Raw genomic sequence first — 16123 nt, forward strand, 5'->3', positions numbered from 1 at the left:
TTTGGAGAAAATGTTTTTGATACTCAACACATCTTCCATTGTCTCTTCACCTGCTATCACACTACTCATGCAAAATGTGACCTGCCTAACAATTCTTATGTGCTGATCATTCAACATTTAACTACAATTCTTTGTTTGTAGATGTGACTGGTTTATCAAAGCCAATGAAGGCAGCTGCTGTGGAACTACGTCTTATTCAAAGCCGTCAAGATATTGAAAAGCCAGAGATCCGTGTTCGGGCCCAGGAACACTAAATAGCAATACTGTTATCAAATATTACCATGAACTGTTGCGCAAAAGATACTGCAACAGTTTTATTGCATTTTATGTTTTTTTGGAGATAGATTAGAGCTGCATAAGATGCTTAAATGTTTAACATAGCAGACAGTTTTAATGTTACACAAGCTACAATAAGAAGTCACAAACAACAAACACTGGTGTTAATTCTCCAACTGTGAATGCAGAAATACAACGAATGACACAGATATTTCATGTAAGTTAACTTTGAGCACAAGTGTACTGTATTGGTAACAACAAATCATAAGTGATTTTACTGATAGTGGCATGTTGACTGTATTAACATACATAATATGTATGACCATTGTAGGTAACATCAAGTTGTGTGTCAATTGTTGTGATTTGGTCTAGATATGTCTTGAAGTAACAAGCAGAACAACATAGGAGGGGAGGGGGGGGGGGATGGCACTGGTTTTCTTAGGATAATATTAATTTGTCTTGGGTTCCTATTTGTACAGTAAGTTGATGGCTGAGAATCAGTTTGAGTGTATACGTGCAATACCTTTTTTAATGTTGAAACATTGAGTGGAAGTGTGCAACAAGTACTTATAAAGTATTTTGTTATTTGTTACATTACTATGGGGAGGGGTGGGGGAGGGGTCTTGAAAACAAATAAAAATGCATCTTTCGCCCTGAAGTATATTTAAAATTTATGGAAATAATTGTCTCCTCAGTAGTGAAACTCAAATGTGTTAATCTGTATCTATAATTTTTGGCAGTAGAATACTTAAATAAGTGTGCAAAACACTATCAAGTATTACATTATGTATTGTACAAAACACGAGTTGCAAATTGCATTTACTCAATATAAATGTTGCAGTAATTGAACTGAATTTTCTCTTTGCAGAATGTCACAAAGATAAACAAGCAAAATAATTACCATCAATAAAATTAAAGTTAGAAAGCAAGAGAAGAGGTAGTATATATAGAAAACACACAAACATGAGGTGTCACTTACTGATAAGAACCAAAGTGGGGTTGACTTTTCAAAAGATGTTAAAGATAAAAGGCATGTAAATAATGGTGAGAATTAGACGAGTGCCTATCATATAAGGAGGTGATCAAAAAGTTACCATTCAAAGGCCATACTATCCAGAATCGGTAAGCCAAAGATGCAAAATCACCATGAGAGTTGAGGCAACTATCCCACCGATGCACCAGGTTCAAGATACTGTTTGGTATTCATAAAACATCTTGTCCTGCTGAGTGAAGAGGTCTGTAGCTCCCTGTTACACATCCTTATCTGACAGGAATTGCTGACCCTTCAGGCCTTTTCTTAAGGTACCAAAGGCACGATAATCACACGGGGAGAGATCGCGACTATAGTGCAGGTGCTCGAGTGTCTCCCACTCAAATTGGCTTAACGTCTGCATTACAACATTTGCGATATGGGAATGTGCGATATCATGAAGCAGCAGCAGCAGCCCTTGTCATGCACTATTCTGCAACGGTGGATTTTGACAGATATGCTGCCCTATACACGTTCTTCGTTCCCCAGTGGATGTCTACCAGTGTTTGTCCTTTGGCAGCCAAGAAAAGAATAATAGCATATTGGTTGTGGTTGAACAGATTTGGTAATACATCACCATAGTTCACGTTTCTGCATTTACTGCACGAATGTTGGAAATGCACAAATACTATGCTAATCCATTGCCTACGTGTTGGCGCTAATACACCTGTACCAGAGTTGTGCTATATTGCGTGTATGCTACACCAATGCCCTCAAATAAAACTTTTTGATCACCTCTTATATATTTATCAACAGCACAGGGGCAAACAATACAATTTGTAGCAATATTCTGTATAGATGCATTATATACAGCAAACAGTGCATTATGGTTACTGTTTAGGTACGTAGAAATAGTAGAAGCCTGTAACAGAAACAAAATGTGTGTTTCCAGTACTTATTGTTTCGAGTTGATATTTCTGCCATTTCATTTAATGTGTGGTATGTTATTTCTGGAGAGAGAGAAAAAGCTTTGTGCATGAGCACAGTTTCACTGCTATTAAAGCTAGGCTAAATCAAAATGTATCTCTACTACAATAATTACAAAATTGTTTTCCCATTCTACAAGTTGGAGCAATGACCACTGACCATAAAACATCAATAAGAGAGGCATGAATCATGGAAAGAATAAAATTCTCCCTTGGTAGTTTATCTGGTAACCATGCAACCAGTCACTTTTTTACAGTTTATTCAACCATGAACATGTTTTCAAGCCACTGCAGGCTCATCATCAGATGGAAATGTTACAAAAACATTTATTTCATGGACCAACTGTAGCTAGATGCAGTGCAGATGGTGCTGTGGAAATGACAGAAATTCAGTAAGTGAAATGTTTATGGACCCGAAAGTATTTTATGTTTTAGGTACTTACAGTGCATTGCCTTGTGGTATCACACCACAAGGCAATGCACTGTAAGTATCTAAAACATAAAATGCTTTTGGGTTCATAAACATTTGGTCACCGATCACTTAAATTTCTGTCATTTCCGCCAGCAGCACTAGCACTGAATCTAGCTACACTTGGTCCACAATATAATGCTCTTGTAACGTCTCCATCTGATGATGAGCCTGCAGTTGCTCGAAAACATGTTCGTGGTTGAATAAATTGTAAAAAAGTGACAGGTTGAATATTTATTACCAGATAAGTTGCCAATTGAAATCACAGTTGCAGTTTGTCATCCACAATGGATATACTGAAATTCACCCTTTTATGCTGCAATTACGAATACTGGTTTCCATTAGGCTATGTTGACAATTAATGTCTACAAATAGCGAATTTTAAAATCTGCCTATCTGATAAGTTAACATTGTAAATGCTCCGTATGAAAATGTCTTCTTGTGAGCTAATTGCTTAATCTTCAACAATAATTTATATTGTTTCCTGCTATGCATTTTTGACAAGGAACCATGAAACTGTTCTAGCATTTGCATGCAAGAGTACAGAAAACGGACCCTCACAAAAAGAAGCTGTTTGGCTGCTGTGTACAAAGCAGCCCTGTAGCCATACTTGTTTCACTGTTCTGGAGCCAGAGGCAGAGCTCAAATTGAATACTGTGGCCCATACCTTTCTTTGAGACTTAATTCAGGGAATCAAAATAAGCAGATGCAAGAAGAGGGCAAAGAAAGCTTGAAACAAATTCTCTAAATCATGAGAAGACATTGAATAGAGTAAGAAAGTATGTCTTTATTATTGATTAAATTTAAACTATTTGACTTATGTGATTTCATTCAAATGCATCATGCTACTTACATGCTAGTGGCAAAAATTACTGTGATTAGTCTTAAAGTAAAGACTTCTTGTCAAAAATTAAAAACTAGTACTTAAGGTACATAAAAAGGTATGTGCTTGTGTGTGTGTTTGATTTTTTTTGTACAGTATTAACTAAAGAAAGAACAATTTCACCTGTTCTTTTTTTCTCTTTACTTAAAAAAAGGAGTGTTGTTTAATCCTAGATGATTGAAATTTGTGTATGAAAGTTTGGCATGTGTATGCATGCATATATGTTTTTGTGTTTTTTTTAATAGTTGAAAGAGAAGTGAAAAACTGAAATAAAATGACAAACAGATGATTCACAGTTCAGGAACATTAACTGAAAATCAGTATTGCATTGAAGGTACATTGTCTTCCATACTTAATGTGCAGGGTACAATTATATGTATTCATGTTCTAGCCATAAGAAGGAATGTTTGCAACTGAATTATGTACAAGGTTTGATGTGAAGCGTACTTTATGGGTCCACATTTTCTGCAATATAATACTGGTTTTTAATTTATTGAGATATAAACTGAAAAAGAAAACTGAGTAAGTACCTGAAAAACAATGCTAAGATTTATAACTTTTTTGAGGTGAATAGTTGCTTTACTTACTGTTGAATGTCTGATCTATAGGATTTCAAGAGGATTATGTATACAATTATGTATGTGTGGAGGACATGTAAACAAACTAAAGAATTTAATGTAGCAGAAGCAGATGCTTTACTACAGTGTGTGTATGTATGGTGACAATATAAAATAGACAGTGTGGAGAAGTGACTGTATGAGAAAGGAATCTGTCCTAGAATTAATACAAAAATTATGAGCAGTGAAATAATTCCAGAGACCTAATCATGATAAGCACAATTTGAGAGAGAATCATGTGTAGATAATCAGTAAAAGAATTGTGTCTTTATTAAGCTTTATTATAAATCACACTAAAAATTATATATCAGCTGGCTACAATATTTGTATTTCTGCTAAGTCACTCTAACTATTGAACATAATGAAAGTAGTTTACAGTTAGGGGTTTGGTCCACTGTAACTTATTGCCCAACCAAGTGAAGTGTTAACCTGTCTATTCAGCAACAAAACATGCTGACATTTTAAGCACACACCACAACTTGATCAGGCTAGTTGAAGCGTTGTATTTACAAAACTTGTCAGTGCATGTATAAAAAATACAATGAAAAATGGTATGTTCATTCAAAGAATTACATAATTTTACAGAAAGCATTCAAAGCCGCATTAGCATATGGAGGAAATTGAGATAGAATATTAAACCCTCTGAGTGCTCCACGAAGATGGTAATGTTAGTGCTGTTGTGGGTGGATATCTATGGGAAGTGTAGTTTACCCTAAAAAATATGAATAACTGACTAAACAGGTCAATCAGTGCTACAGCAATGAAAAATATTAAATATATCCTTTCTTGTAGCAAGGAGAGCTGAGGACAGAAATGGGGAAAAACAAAATTAAGTATAAGATACAAAATGTCCTCTTCAGTTTTAAATTTATTTTATTACCCTTGGGTAATCAGGACGTGGCTGGACAAAATATTCAGTGAAGTGACTATCACATAAGAATTCATAGATACAAAATGCAGTTACCGATGAAAGTATTGATCTAGTGCATAAGTTCATAGTGTTTTTCCCAAATTTTAATAAACACAGCAGATACTTCAGTCATCAATAATATATTCTCCTTTACTATTTACAACAGTCTGCCAATGCTGGGGTAATGTTTCTCTTCCATGACTGTAGAAATCATGTGGTTTTGAGGTGAAGAACTCGTCAAGCCGTGTTCAGAGCGCATTTTCATCCAGAAAGAAATCTCCTGAAGATTGTTCAATAGAGTGTGGAAAAAGTGAAAATATGAGGTTGGTGCAGAATGACTTCCCAACCCAACTCCACTATAGTTTTTTTGTCAGTGTAGCAGAATGCAGTTGGGCATTATTGTGTAGTAGTGTCACTTCACACAGTTTTCCTGGTTGTTCTTGGACTGCATTTATGGCAACTGCCCCCACACTGGCCAATAGGCAATTCTTATGTTGCACTGCTTTCAGCAGTCAGTGCTATTCGACACTATGTAGCTATTCAGATAATTAAAGATCTAATTATTTTGTTTGTTATATATGACTTCCTGTGTCTGAAATGTCAGAAGTAATGTGTAACATGTCATCAAATGAGTTGCCATCATAAAGCTGGCTCTACATAAAATTTCATTAGTTGCATTTTACACAACTGCCATTGTATTTGGACCAGAAACCCTTAAGTTCCTAACTTACATGATGGAGACCTCATGGTGATTGCAACTAAAGTTGTAAGGTACACATTAATATGTATTGTTGCACTATTTGGACTACTTGCATTAAAGTAGTCTAGAATCCATCAACAAAAATGTCTTCCAGAAAGTCAGCCTTCCTACTGATTAATATATGTTTGAAGTATTTATTTTTTTAGATAATTGTGAGAGGAGGTTGTAATTCATTGTTTCAGAGATTTTACAAGTGTTATTTTCTTTAAATTTTTATTGAGAATTTTATATAACAGAGTACATTATTTTATAATACTGTTATTACCTCTAGTGTATTGTAAAGCTATTATTGCAAAAAAAAATTATCAAATGAATAAAAAGAAAAATACTGTTATCAATGCCTATGTTATAGTAAATGTATTCCCCTTCTAAAATGAGAAAACCTGTTTGCTCCAGAACATGATGCCTCAACATTACAGGCTTAAAGCCTTTCTAACTAGCTTCAGATCTCATATGGACATTCCATATTTATGTGAAAATAGAAACCCATTGAAAAAAGAAATGAAGGGCAATAGGGTCACAGGTTATAGTCTCTTTTGAGTAAAAATAGGACAATAAGCAATGTAGAATGCTGTATTTTTCATTTAAATAAACTTTGTACAAAAATACACAGTATATAATACATCTTGTACATGGTATGTAAGAAATAAAACCAAATATTATACATTTCAAAATTCGTTTTGTAACCAACCTTCCACAATGAATATCACAATCAGGACACAAATTACACATGATGATTCCATCACGTATGATACATGCGCAGAAGACAGCTTATGATCACACTCATGTATCGCTCCCAAGCTGCTTTCAATTCAGGTTCCCTGAAAAGTCAAATGTTTCTTGGTATTACTTTTTGTGGTTTCAGAAACAAAATAATAAAAATCTGCAATTTAATGGCTACGGCATGTACCTGGTGAATTATTACATACTGATGTGTGTCATTTGTGTTTCTCAAAACTACTATCCTACTAGATCAGTGATCACATTCATGTAGTTAGTGACAGTAGAAAGACAGCACTACTCTTTTCATTAGCACTGCATATAACACATATGTTTATACGCCAGAGAGTGATAGTTGATCAAATATTGACACAGCTTAAATAAAGATATCTATATTAATCTCTTCTTCCTTTTTGTACTGTGGTTATCATCATCACTGGTACTGAAAGTTTACATCATTGCCTAACTGAAGAACAATGTGATATGTAAGAGTTAAATTGCTCTCAAAGTTTTTGTTTATTTTTCTTCCCAAAGCCAAAATTAAACAAACCACTGACAGTGAGCATGCAAGACAGAATGGCTAGCCTGTGCTTACTTTCAGCTGGCAAAATTCTTAAGACTGCTGCTAAACCAACATAAAAGAAATAATTCTAGCTTTGGGAACTTTTATTACCTTTCTTGAGGAGGAAGAAGGGATTGGTTGGGGTGGTTGGAAAGGAAATGCCGGTCACACTGATGCAGGAAAGAGAGAAACCCAACTACTGTGAGGACAAGAGATGAAGGGGTAGGTGTCAGAAAGGGTAAGTGGTCAAAGATCATACATGGTAACTTCAGTACGGAGAAACACAGATGGATTAACAGAAATGAAATGTGTGATTAAGAACTAAGAGTAAATGGAGAGGGGGACTAAAAATCATCATCATACATTAAAAAAATAGAACAATGGCTAAGGAGAGGGGGGGGTTGAGATATTATTCACTACATTACCTTCCTCTGTGCAACACCCAAGACTGTTTTTCAATTTGATAAATAGGCAAGATATATAACTTTGGTATAATGTTTAGAATAACTGACTGCCAGCTATAAGGTACCCAGTCCTCACCAACTACTATGAAGAGAAAAAACATCGTAGTAAGACTATTTCTAGTGAAGCCTCCCTCACCTTTTTAAGATTCATACCACAACAACAGCTGGAGGAAATTTTAACCATACATCAGTGAACAGATAAATTATAAAATATTACATGGTAAATGGGACTGAACTGCATACAAAATCTTTCTGTCATCTCTCTGGAAGTTATGTATACCATCAGATTAAAAGACAAGAAAACATGGAGGCTGTTAGAGGTGGAGAACTAGCTCAAGCAGGTAAGGATTTGTCATGGGGGAGAGGAACCGCAACTGAGTGTGACCACCTTATGAAATCATTCCAACACTGCATGAACTGCTTTACAGAAAACATGAAAAAGAATTGCTGCACCAAGACGTTCAGCAAGAGAGGTCTAAGCACCTTAATCACAGAAACAGTCAGTCAGTTCCAAAAACCAACCCATGATAGTAATACAATTGACTGTTAAAAAAATCTCTTTCTGCACAATCATGCCCAAATTAATATTGCTGGTCATTAGTTTCTGCAATCATGGACACAACTAGCTACTAAAATGAGTATTTTATTTTATTTATTTAGTGTTCTATAGAGGCTGTGTAGTGATTCGAAATTTCTATGTAAATTCTGGAACCTCTCGTCCTTCTGCCGCCTTGGACAAGCAATGTTTTAAAGATGAGTGAGAGAGAGAGCCTATTTACCGTGCAACACATGTCTGTGTGTGCAGGGTGGACGTTGGTCATGGGAGGACAGGAGCTGCGTCAGACAAGCGACGCCGACAAGTGTTCGCCACTCGTGCCATAGAACCTGTATGGAAAGTACAAGGAGTAATTACGTGTTATTCCTTGGTGGTCAAATAATTGTAATTGTTATAGACAATTGAAACATGTTTTGTCTAGAGGCTCTTACTTAATCTTGGTATTAGACTTGCTAGAAGCAAGAATTTCTAGTGGTTATTAAATCCACCACACTGTAATTCTATTTCATTAGTATCTAATGGTTAATGACACAGTTGACTTGCTAGAGTTTGTATACTTATGTCCAACCAGCTTTATTTCTTCAGAGAAGAAGTTGTGGAGATCGATGCAGCCATGCATCCAGAGAAGAGGATTGGCTAAACATTTCAAGAAAGTCAACTGTAGTAGTTTGCAATCCAGTTTTGCACCGCTTCTCTTGTCGCCGAAACCGTTAGAGCTGGCTAAATTGTTGGTAGGGGAGGAAAACACACACTGTCTGTAAAGAAACCCCAGAGGAAGAAATCCAGTGGCGTCAAGTCGGGGAGCGAGGTGGCCATGCAACTTGTCCTTCACAGCCAATCCACTGACCTGGGAAGTGATTATCAATGAAACCTCAAACTTCATGAGGAAATGAGGATAAGTTTTCAAGCATATCCAGATATACAATACCAGTGAAACCAAAACCACATTAAATGTAGCACATTTTAAATGTGCACTATTCTTGCATTCCTGGTGGTAGAATGGGACACTGATGCACTACGTGAATCAAGCTTGAGGCTGTTTGCTACAAAATAACACATCTACTGATTCTGTAAGTTACCTCAATATATTTCTATATCGTTCCAAAATTTTACAGTCCTTTTTGACTCATCCTGCATATGCACCCACAAATTATGTATCCTCCACTTTTTGTACTGGCTGATCTCTACACTTTACGTTAATTTCTTCAAGGTTTCTTTGTGGTGTATGGAACCTCATATAGTGATGAGCCAAAACACTATGACCACCAACTTAATAGCTTGTTTGTCCATCTTTAGAACAAAATACATCACTGATTCTGTGTATAGGGATCTGACAGTTTGTTGGTAGGTTTGCAGAGGTATCTGGCATTAGATTTCTATGCACAGATCATGTAATTTGTGTAAATAGCGGGCCACTGTTTTACGTACGCAGCAAAACCATTTGATAGTGACACAGATAGGTTCCGTAGGACTTGCATAGGGCGAATTTGGTTGCCGAGAGATCAACGTGGTTTCACTGACATGCTCTTAAAACCATTGTACCATGGTTTTGGCTTTGAAATACAGATGATTACACTGCTACAAGTTGATATTGGTGTCAGAGAAGACATCAAGCATGAAGGGATGCAGGTGGTTCGCAGCTCTCAGCGTGTCTTTGATTACTACAACACGCCCCTGCAATCGCAGAAGAATGTCTCCCATAGCATAATACTGTTTCCACCATCCTGCATCAGTGGTGTGCTGTACGTTTCAAGTCGCCATTCACCTCGACGATACCGTTTGTGGTGACAACCATCGACGTAGTATCGCAAAAACGTGGTTCACCCGAAGAGCTCACACGTTTCCATTGACTGACAGGCGAATATTATAGTCCTGTGCTCACTGCACCTGTAACTGATGATGATATTGAGTCAGCATGTGAGCATGTATGGGTGGTCTGCTGTGGAGTTCCAGGTTCAACCATTTAATGCCTAGTGGTAGTTTCACTGTCCTATCTCTTTCCGTAAGTGCTCATGACAGTAGCACATGAACATTCTACCACCTTTGCCATTTTCAAGATCTTCATTCACAGGCTTAGTGTAATAATAATCTGCCCTTTCTCAAAGTCGTTTATCTCAATGGTTTTCCCTCTTTGCAGCCCATATCTGTGCTAGGATAATGCCCCATCCGCGCCTGCTCTATTAACATACTTTTGTTACTGCATCACAAGCCAGCAACGCCACCAAGTGCCATCCAACAATGCAGTGGGCAGTGGTCGTAATGTTTTGACTATCAGTGTATAATGGGTTTTCTCTGCATTGACTGAGACACCATTTAAAATTCCAGCAAAAACTTTGTTCATAGTTTTTCAAGATTTTTATCTGACAATTATTTGTCAATGAGTATTGCAGTATTATCTGCAAAAGAGGTAAATTTACTCCTTTTACTGGAACAAACATGGTCATTATAAGAAACAGCAGCAGACCAAAAACAGAGCCTTGCAGCACACAACTAAACGTCCCCATTCAGATGAGGCAGGTTCTCCAGATGAGCCGTTCAGCATTGTCATCTGCTTTTGGTCCTTTAGGTATAACTGCAGCAACAAACCTACAGAACCACTTAGACAATAATATACCATTTTTTTCATAGGGATTTGATGGTTTATACAACTGAAGGATTTCGAGAGCTCATAAACAATACCTAATGGAATATATTTTATTTTATTTTTTAATCGCTGCAGAAACTTCATCATTTAAAGAGAATATTGGAGGAGGAGGAGATTAGTGTTTAACGTCCCGTCGACAACAAGGTCATTAGAGACAGAGCGCAAGCTCGGGTGAGGGCAGGATGGGGAAGGAAATCGGCCGTGCCCTTTCAAAGGAACCATTCCGGCATTTGCCTGAAGCGATTTAGGGAAATCACGGAAAACCTAAATCAGGATGGCCGGAGACGGGATTGAACCGTTGTCCTCCCGAAGGAGAATATTGCTACTTCAGTACAAAGACTAGCACAAAACCCAATCTGACTTACGTTAAGGGTAATGTGCACTAATTTTTCAAAAGATAATTAAAAGGGAAATTGGATTATAGTTTGTGACATTATTTTTATCTCATTTTTTAAAGAGATGTATCGATACAGCCAGTTTTAATCTATTGGGGACAATTCCTTTTTGCAGAGGTGTATTAAATATGTTGCACAAATTGGATAAATAAGTGTTTGGGGCTCAAAGACTGAAATTCAAATGAATAGTTGAACAAGGTCTATAAAAATATACACTAGCAGATTACAGTACATTAAAAATTAACGAAGAAAAAGCACATTGTAGAAACTGAACAAGAATGTGTGCAAGGAATCTGCCAAGTCTCACATGGAGTGATGTAGCACGTTACTGCACATGTGACCCATGGAAGTGGAACAGGATAATATTAACTGCAAACTGAAGACACAATCAAACACAACTTGTTTTGGGGGGGGGATATTCCTGTTAGATGTTACATGGATATCAACCTGAATGATAATTGGCTCTAAATTAAAAGAACTATACAATTATTTACATCACAGAATAACAAATGATTTGCAAATGTCTGATATACAATATTTATTGGATTGACTGCTTAGATTCAGTCACAGTGGTAAAGACTTCAATTCATTGGTACGCTACTTGGAAATTACACCCTACAAAAGAAAGACCTTAGAAAATAAAATACTTAAATGCTGTTTGTTTGTAAGGAATCTAGATCAGATTGAGTGAGCAAGGTACCTACAACACCATATCATGGACTGGCTTACTCACTCCCATTTTCCAGGTGTCTGCTATTCTTACTGAAATCTTTCTTGAACATGCTGGCAAATAATTTCAAAATTTTAACAAGTCATGAATATATCAAAATTTGTAACAAGTCATGAATATACTATGTTCTTTAAACGGACACTATGTTCTTTAAACGGACCCAAAAATAAAACTCGAATGGATTGAGATCAGGTGATCCAGCAGGCCAAGATATTGCTGCCCCATGGCATATCCATTTTTTTGGGAAATGCTGATTTAAAATTGCCCCTACTTGAAGATCAAAATAAGGTTAAGGTGCTGCATCATTTGTGCAGGAACCACATGTTTTGATGCAAGATGTCTTCCAACAAAACATTTAAATGTTCCATTAACAAATCACTGGATGAAGTTCCAGTCAGTGTTCCACAGAAAATGGAAGGTCCAATTAAACAGTGGAAAATCCAGGATGAAATGTAACAATATTATGAAAAGGAAAGTTGCTACTCACCATATACCAAAGATGCCAAGTCACAGAAAGGCACAACAAAAAGTCTGTCACAAATAAGCTTTTGGCCAGCAAGGCCTTCATCAAAAATAGACCACACACACACAAACACAATAATGCAACTCACACACATGACTGCAGTCTCTGACAACTGAAAAAGGTCCAATTAATCTGTGTCCAATTATGCCAGCACATACATTAATGTTAAACTGTTGTTGATGTCTTGTTTCCTAAACTGAAAAAGGATTCTCATCCACCCATTCCTGGTATATGTTGCTTCATTATGACGGTAGACAAAAAGTGTTAGTCCTGAGCACACATCTCCAAGTACAAAAAGCTATTCTGGATTGAAAATGTTTTTCAATAAGACCTTGTGCTCTTTGAAGATGGTATGAATAAGAGAGTTGCTCTCTTAATTATAGTTTTCACACAGTCATGTGACTCACATTCTGCTATTTTTCTGGTATTGCTACCATTATTGTCCTCAATATGATGAAGTATTTGATCTTAATCAGGTGTTCTAACACTATCTGATCTTCTACAATGTAATGACCATTTCTCAAAAGAGTTTGTCTCCACATCAAATCCATGCCTGCCATGTTCTGATTAGAATACATTTTAGCTAGAAATGTACAGCATACAAGAATCCAATAAAAATATGATCAAGCAGGAGAAGGCAAAACTTAACACCAATGACTGGAAATGAGAGACAACACGTCACTCACCAGTTGGGGTCGCTGACACATGCTTGTTTGGTCACGCCCCTCTCGGAATAGCTAATTCAATTCATAATGGGGAGAGAATGTTCACTACACACTAAACACTAGACCAATTTCAAAAGACAAAATCCCAGTACCGTCGACAGATACTTTTAAATGTGAAAACACTACTCATAGCATTCGGAACTATTAGATACTGCCACCCAGAGGAAAGGGGAGTTGACTGGAAAGGGTTATAAACAAGTGGCAGGGCACTCAGACCCTAGGATAAGGTGAGACAACAAGTCTGTCTGACTCATGGAAGTATGCAACAGAAATTCTGAAAAATCTGAAATGACAGGCGAGTAATGAAAGGCACCAACTATCTCAAAACAATCTACTAAAAAAAATAATTAGATAATCTACCTAAAACATCTTGAGATCCAGTCTTCATTTGGAGAAGGGGGGGGGGGGGGGGGGGGCACCAAGGAGTATTCTTCATTCCATTCATTTCGCCCCTGTTGGTGCTGATTTAATAACAGCCCACATTGAAGTGTGTGATCAGTCACACGTCCCCCATTCCAGTCACAAATAAAATTAAAATAAATCTGTCTCTCTATATAATAGAGAATACCCACTGCTAACACATCTCACAGAGACATGCACAGTCCACATACGAAGACAGTAAAGTATAATGAAGTGAGAATATAATGTAATACAATAATTAAAAAGTGTAAAATACTACATAGTAATTAAAAAAACAAATAATACAAGCAATAGTTATAACTATACAAATATTAAAATTTGTGTAATAAAGCTGAAGCTGCACCTATAGAAGAAACCACACTAATCTCACAATATTACATAAAACTAATAATATCATAGAGAGACAACTGACAGTAACAATTTTTTACTCTTTTCATTCTTCATTCCAAAAAGTTAAGTATTACATATCCAGAAGCTAAATAAACTTACACTCAGGGTGTACACATGGACAAGGAAAGACATTCTCGACTATTTCCCAGTTAAAAATACACTTTTTCCTCACTGCAGATACACGATATCCCAGGTGACAGGACATTTTTTCCGTGTTAAATGACAATATACTTTCCCTCAGAGCTGTAAAACTTATCAAGCCTTTGAATGATGAAGGTTTTATAAGATAGCATAGAACTTTCCGGCACTTTAGGAAACAAAACCGAGCCAAAAACAACACACTGTGCAATGATCGCGGCAACTATTAGACTGCATATTTTCACATTATGAAAGTATAAATAGGATTTTCACCAAATACAGCAACAGGAATTCCATCAAATACAGCATAGTAGATTCCGAAGCATTGAAATTGAGACTGTCAGCTAATCATGGCACATGTCACGTAAACTCACCAGCCAATGACAGCAGACATTCAGAATATAGGACACCTGATGTACTCGGCCAATAGCAATATCAATGTTAAGCAGCACAAAAACACAATCAGGAGAAGTTAATGGTTAATATACACACAACATAGTTATTGGAAAAGCCAAGCTTTCACATATAATACTGGTTGTCAAATCCCCCCCCCCCCCTCTCTCTCTCTCTCTCTCTCTGAGGAAGTGATCAGGCAGGGTCATAAGAACACAGCTTAAATTGCAGCAGTTGAATATTTCTGGCAAGCATGATTATTAATTTCTCTGCTGTGCACTAAACATTTGTGGGTTACCTGGCTGAACACATGTTCTGTTGAGTACTTCGACCTTTCCATACAAAACCTAATTGTGTGTGCAATTGCTCAAGAATCCGCTTCACAATTTTTCTTACGAATGATAATACTTCTTGTTATCGTGACTGTATAATTTGAAATCTAATAAAAAGCTATAATAAATTGAAAAACCAACCTTGAAAGTTGGTCTTTTTTAGCATGTGTTACCTTTTAAGATATTTCAAACAGAAATGTACCAGTAAAATATTAAGTACCGGCATAAATGGCTGGTCTCCTGAGACAAAAATTTTTTCTAACTGGCTGGTCTTCAGTGTTAAGTTTTGTTTGAGAGTCTAACGCTCTATGATTTATGAAATTCATCACACATTCTGACACATAACATAATTCACCTTGCGTAAAAGTAAATTTATTTTGAAAGTAACACTTCTCAAACCACCATTCGCAATATTTTCCCGCAACCTGTTACAAATGTGAACAGTTATGTTGTCATGTTCATCAAAATGAGGACTGCGAGAAAGACGCGTTGAAAGCAGTTGTCATTACAAAGTATTGCATAGTCTTTGATACATTTTGCTGTCCGCATGTGCTTGTGTGTGCACTGTGGTTTGTTGTTGCAAATGGGGCATTATATTGCAACTAAAGTTTTATTCTGGTGTCATTCACTAGTTTAGTTTTATTGCAGCAGTATTACTCTGTAGTAGAATGCTTTGTAAGAGTTATCTGTTCTTACCAACCAAAATCAGAAAAATTTAACTGAAAACTACAATAACAAAAAATTCCAAGATCTACAAGATTCCCAGGTGTTTCCTGGATCTCACCCAGATGAAAAAATTCCCAAGTTTTTCCCATTGTCTCAGGGCATTCACTGCACAATATGAAAGCCGGGAGAAACAGTCTCTATGTATAATAGTAGCTTCATAACTGTAAGGCAATGTTATTCATCTAATATTACTGTAAGGGATCTGTGACAATGCATGTAATATTCAACTACAATTTGTTTTACAAAATAAAATGGTTTGAGTAATTGGCTGGAGTGGATGTGATACATAGCCCAATGTCTACAAGAGGCATTTACTGATTTCATTATTTACATGTGTCTATATTATGATACATAGAATAGAATAACAATCAAAGTAGGAAACCAAACAGTATGAATGAGCCTAAAAGTAGTCATTTTAGATAGTCAGTGATAGATCAACTATGGGATCCCCACCAGCTCAGACTAAAGGAAGGCATTGAAGCAATTCAGAATCGTGCCACTAGATTTATTAATGGTAGATTCAATCATCACCTA

The 16123-nt window shown here is 36.5% G+C and overlaps 2 protein-coding genes across 3 annotated transcripts in view; one reads left to right on the top strand and one right to left on the bottom strand.

Annotated features, from left to right (window-relative positions):
* Positions 1 to 6545, top strand: part of LOC126100334 (pyridoxal kinase) — a 118660-nt gene extending 112115 nt beyond the window's left edge. The window contains exons 7-8 of one of the 2 annotated variants that reach the window (XR_007522150.1): positions 142 to 493; positions 1145 to 6545. Coding sequence is in view for 1 of the 2 variants with exons in the window: in XM_049910946.1 (XP_049766903.1) it covers positions 142 to 254 (113 nt within the window). In the remaining variant the exon portion in view is untranslated. Of the gene's footprint in view, positions 1 to 141 lie in introns of both variants that reach the window. The other variant, XM_049910946.1, reaches the window with a different exon arrangement.
* LOC126100333 (acidic fibroblast growth factor intracellular-binding protein) overlaps positions 5083 to 16123 on the bottom strand; it is a 100743-nt gene continuing 89702 nt past the window's right edge. The window contains exon 8 of the mRNA XM_049910945.1: positions 5083 to 6692. Within this exon, the coding sequence (XP_049766902.1) occupies positions 6614 to 6692 (79 nt within the window). The 3' untranslated portion in view covers positions 5083 to 6613. The remainder of the gene's footprint in view (positions 6693 to 16123) is intronic.

This window comes from Schistocerca cancellata, chromosome 9 (genome assembly GCF_023864275.1).
Source record: "Schistocerca cancellata isolate TAMUIC-IGC-003103 chromosome 9, iqSchCanc2.1, whole genome shotgun sequence".
Taxonomy (NCBI): Eukaryota; Metazoa; Arthropoda; class Insecta; order Orthoptera; family Acrididae; genus Schistocerca; species Schistocerca cancellata.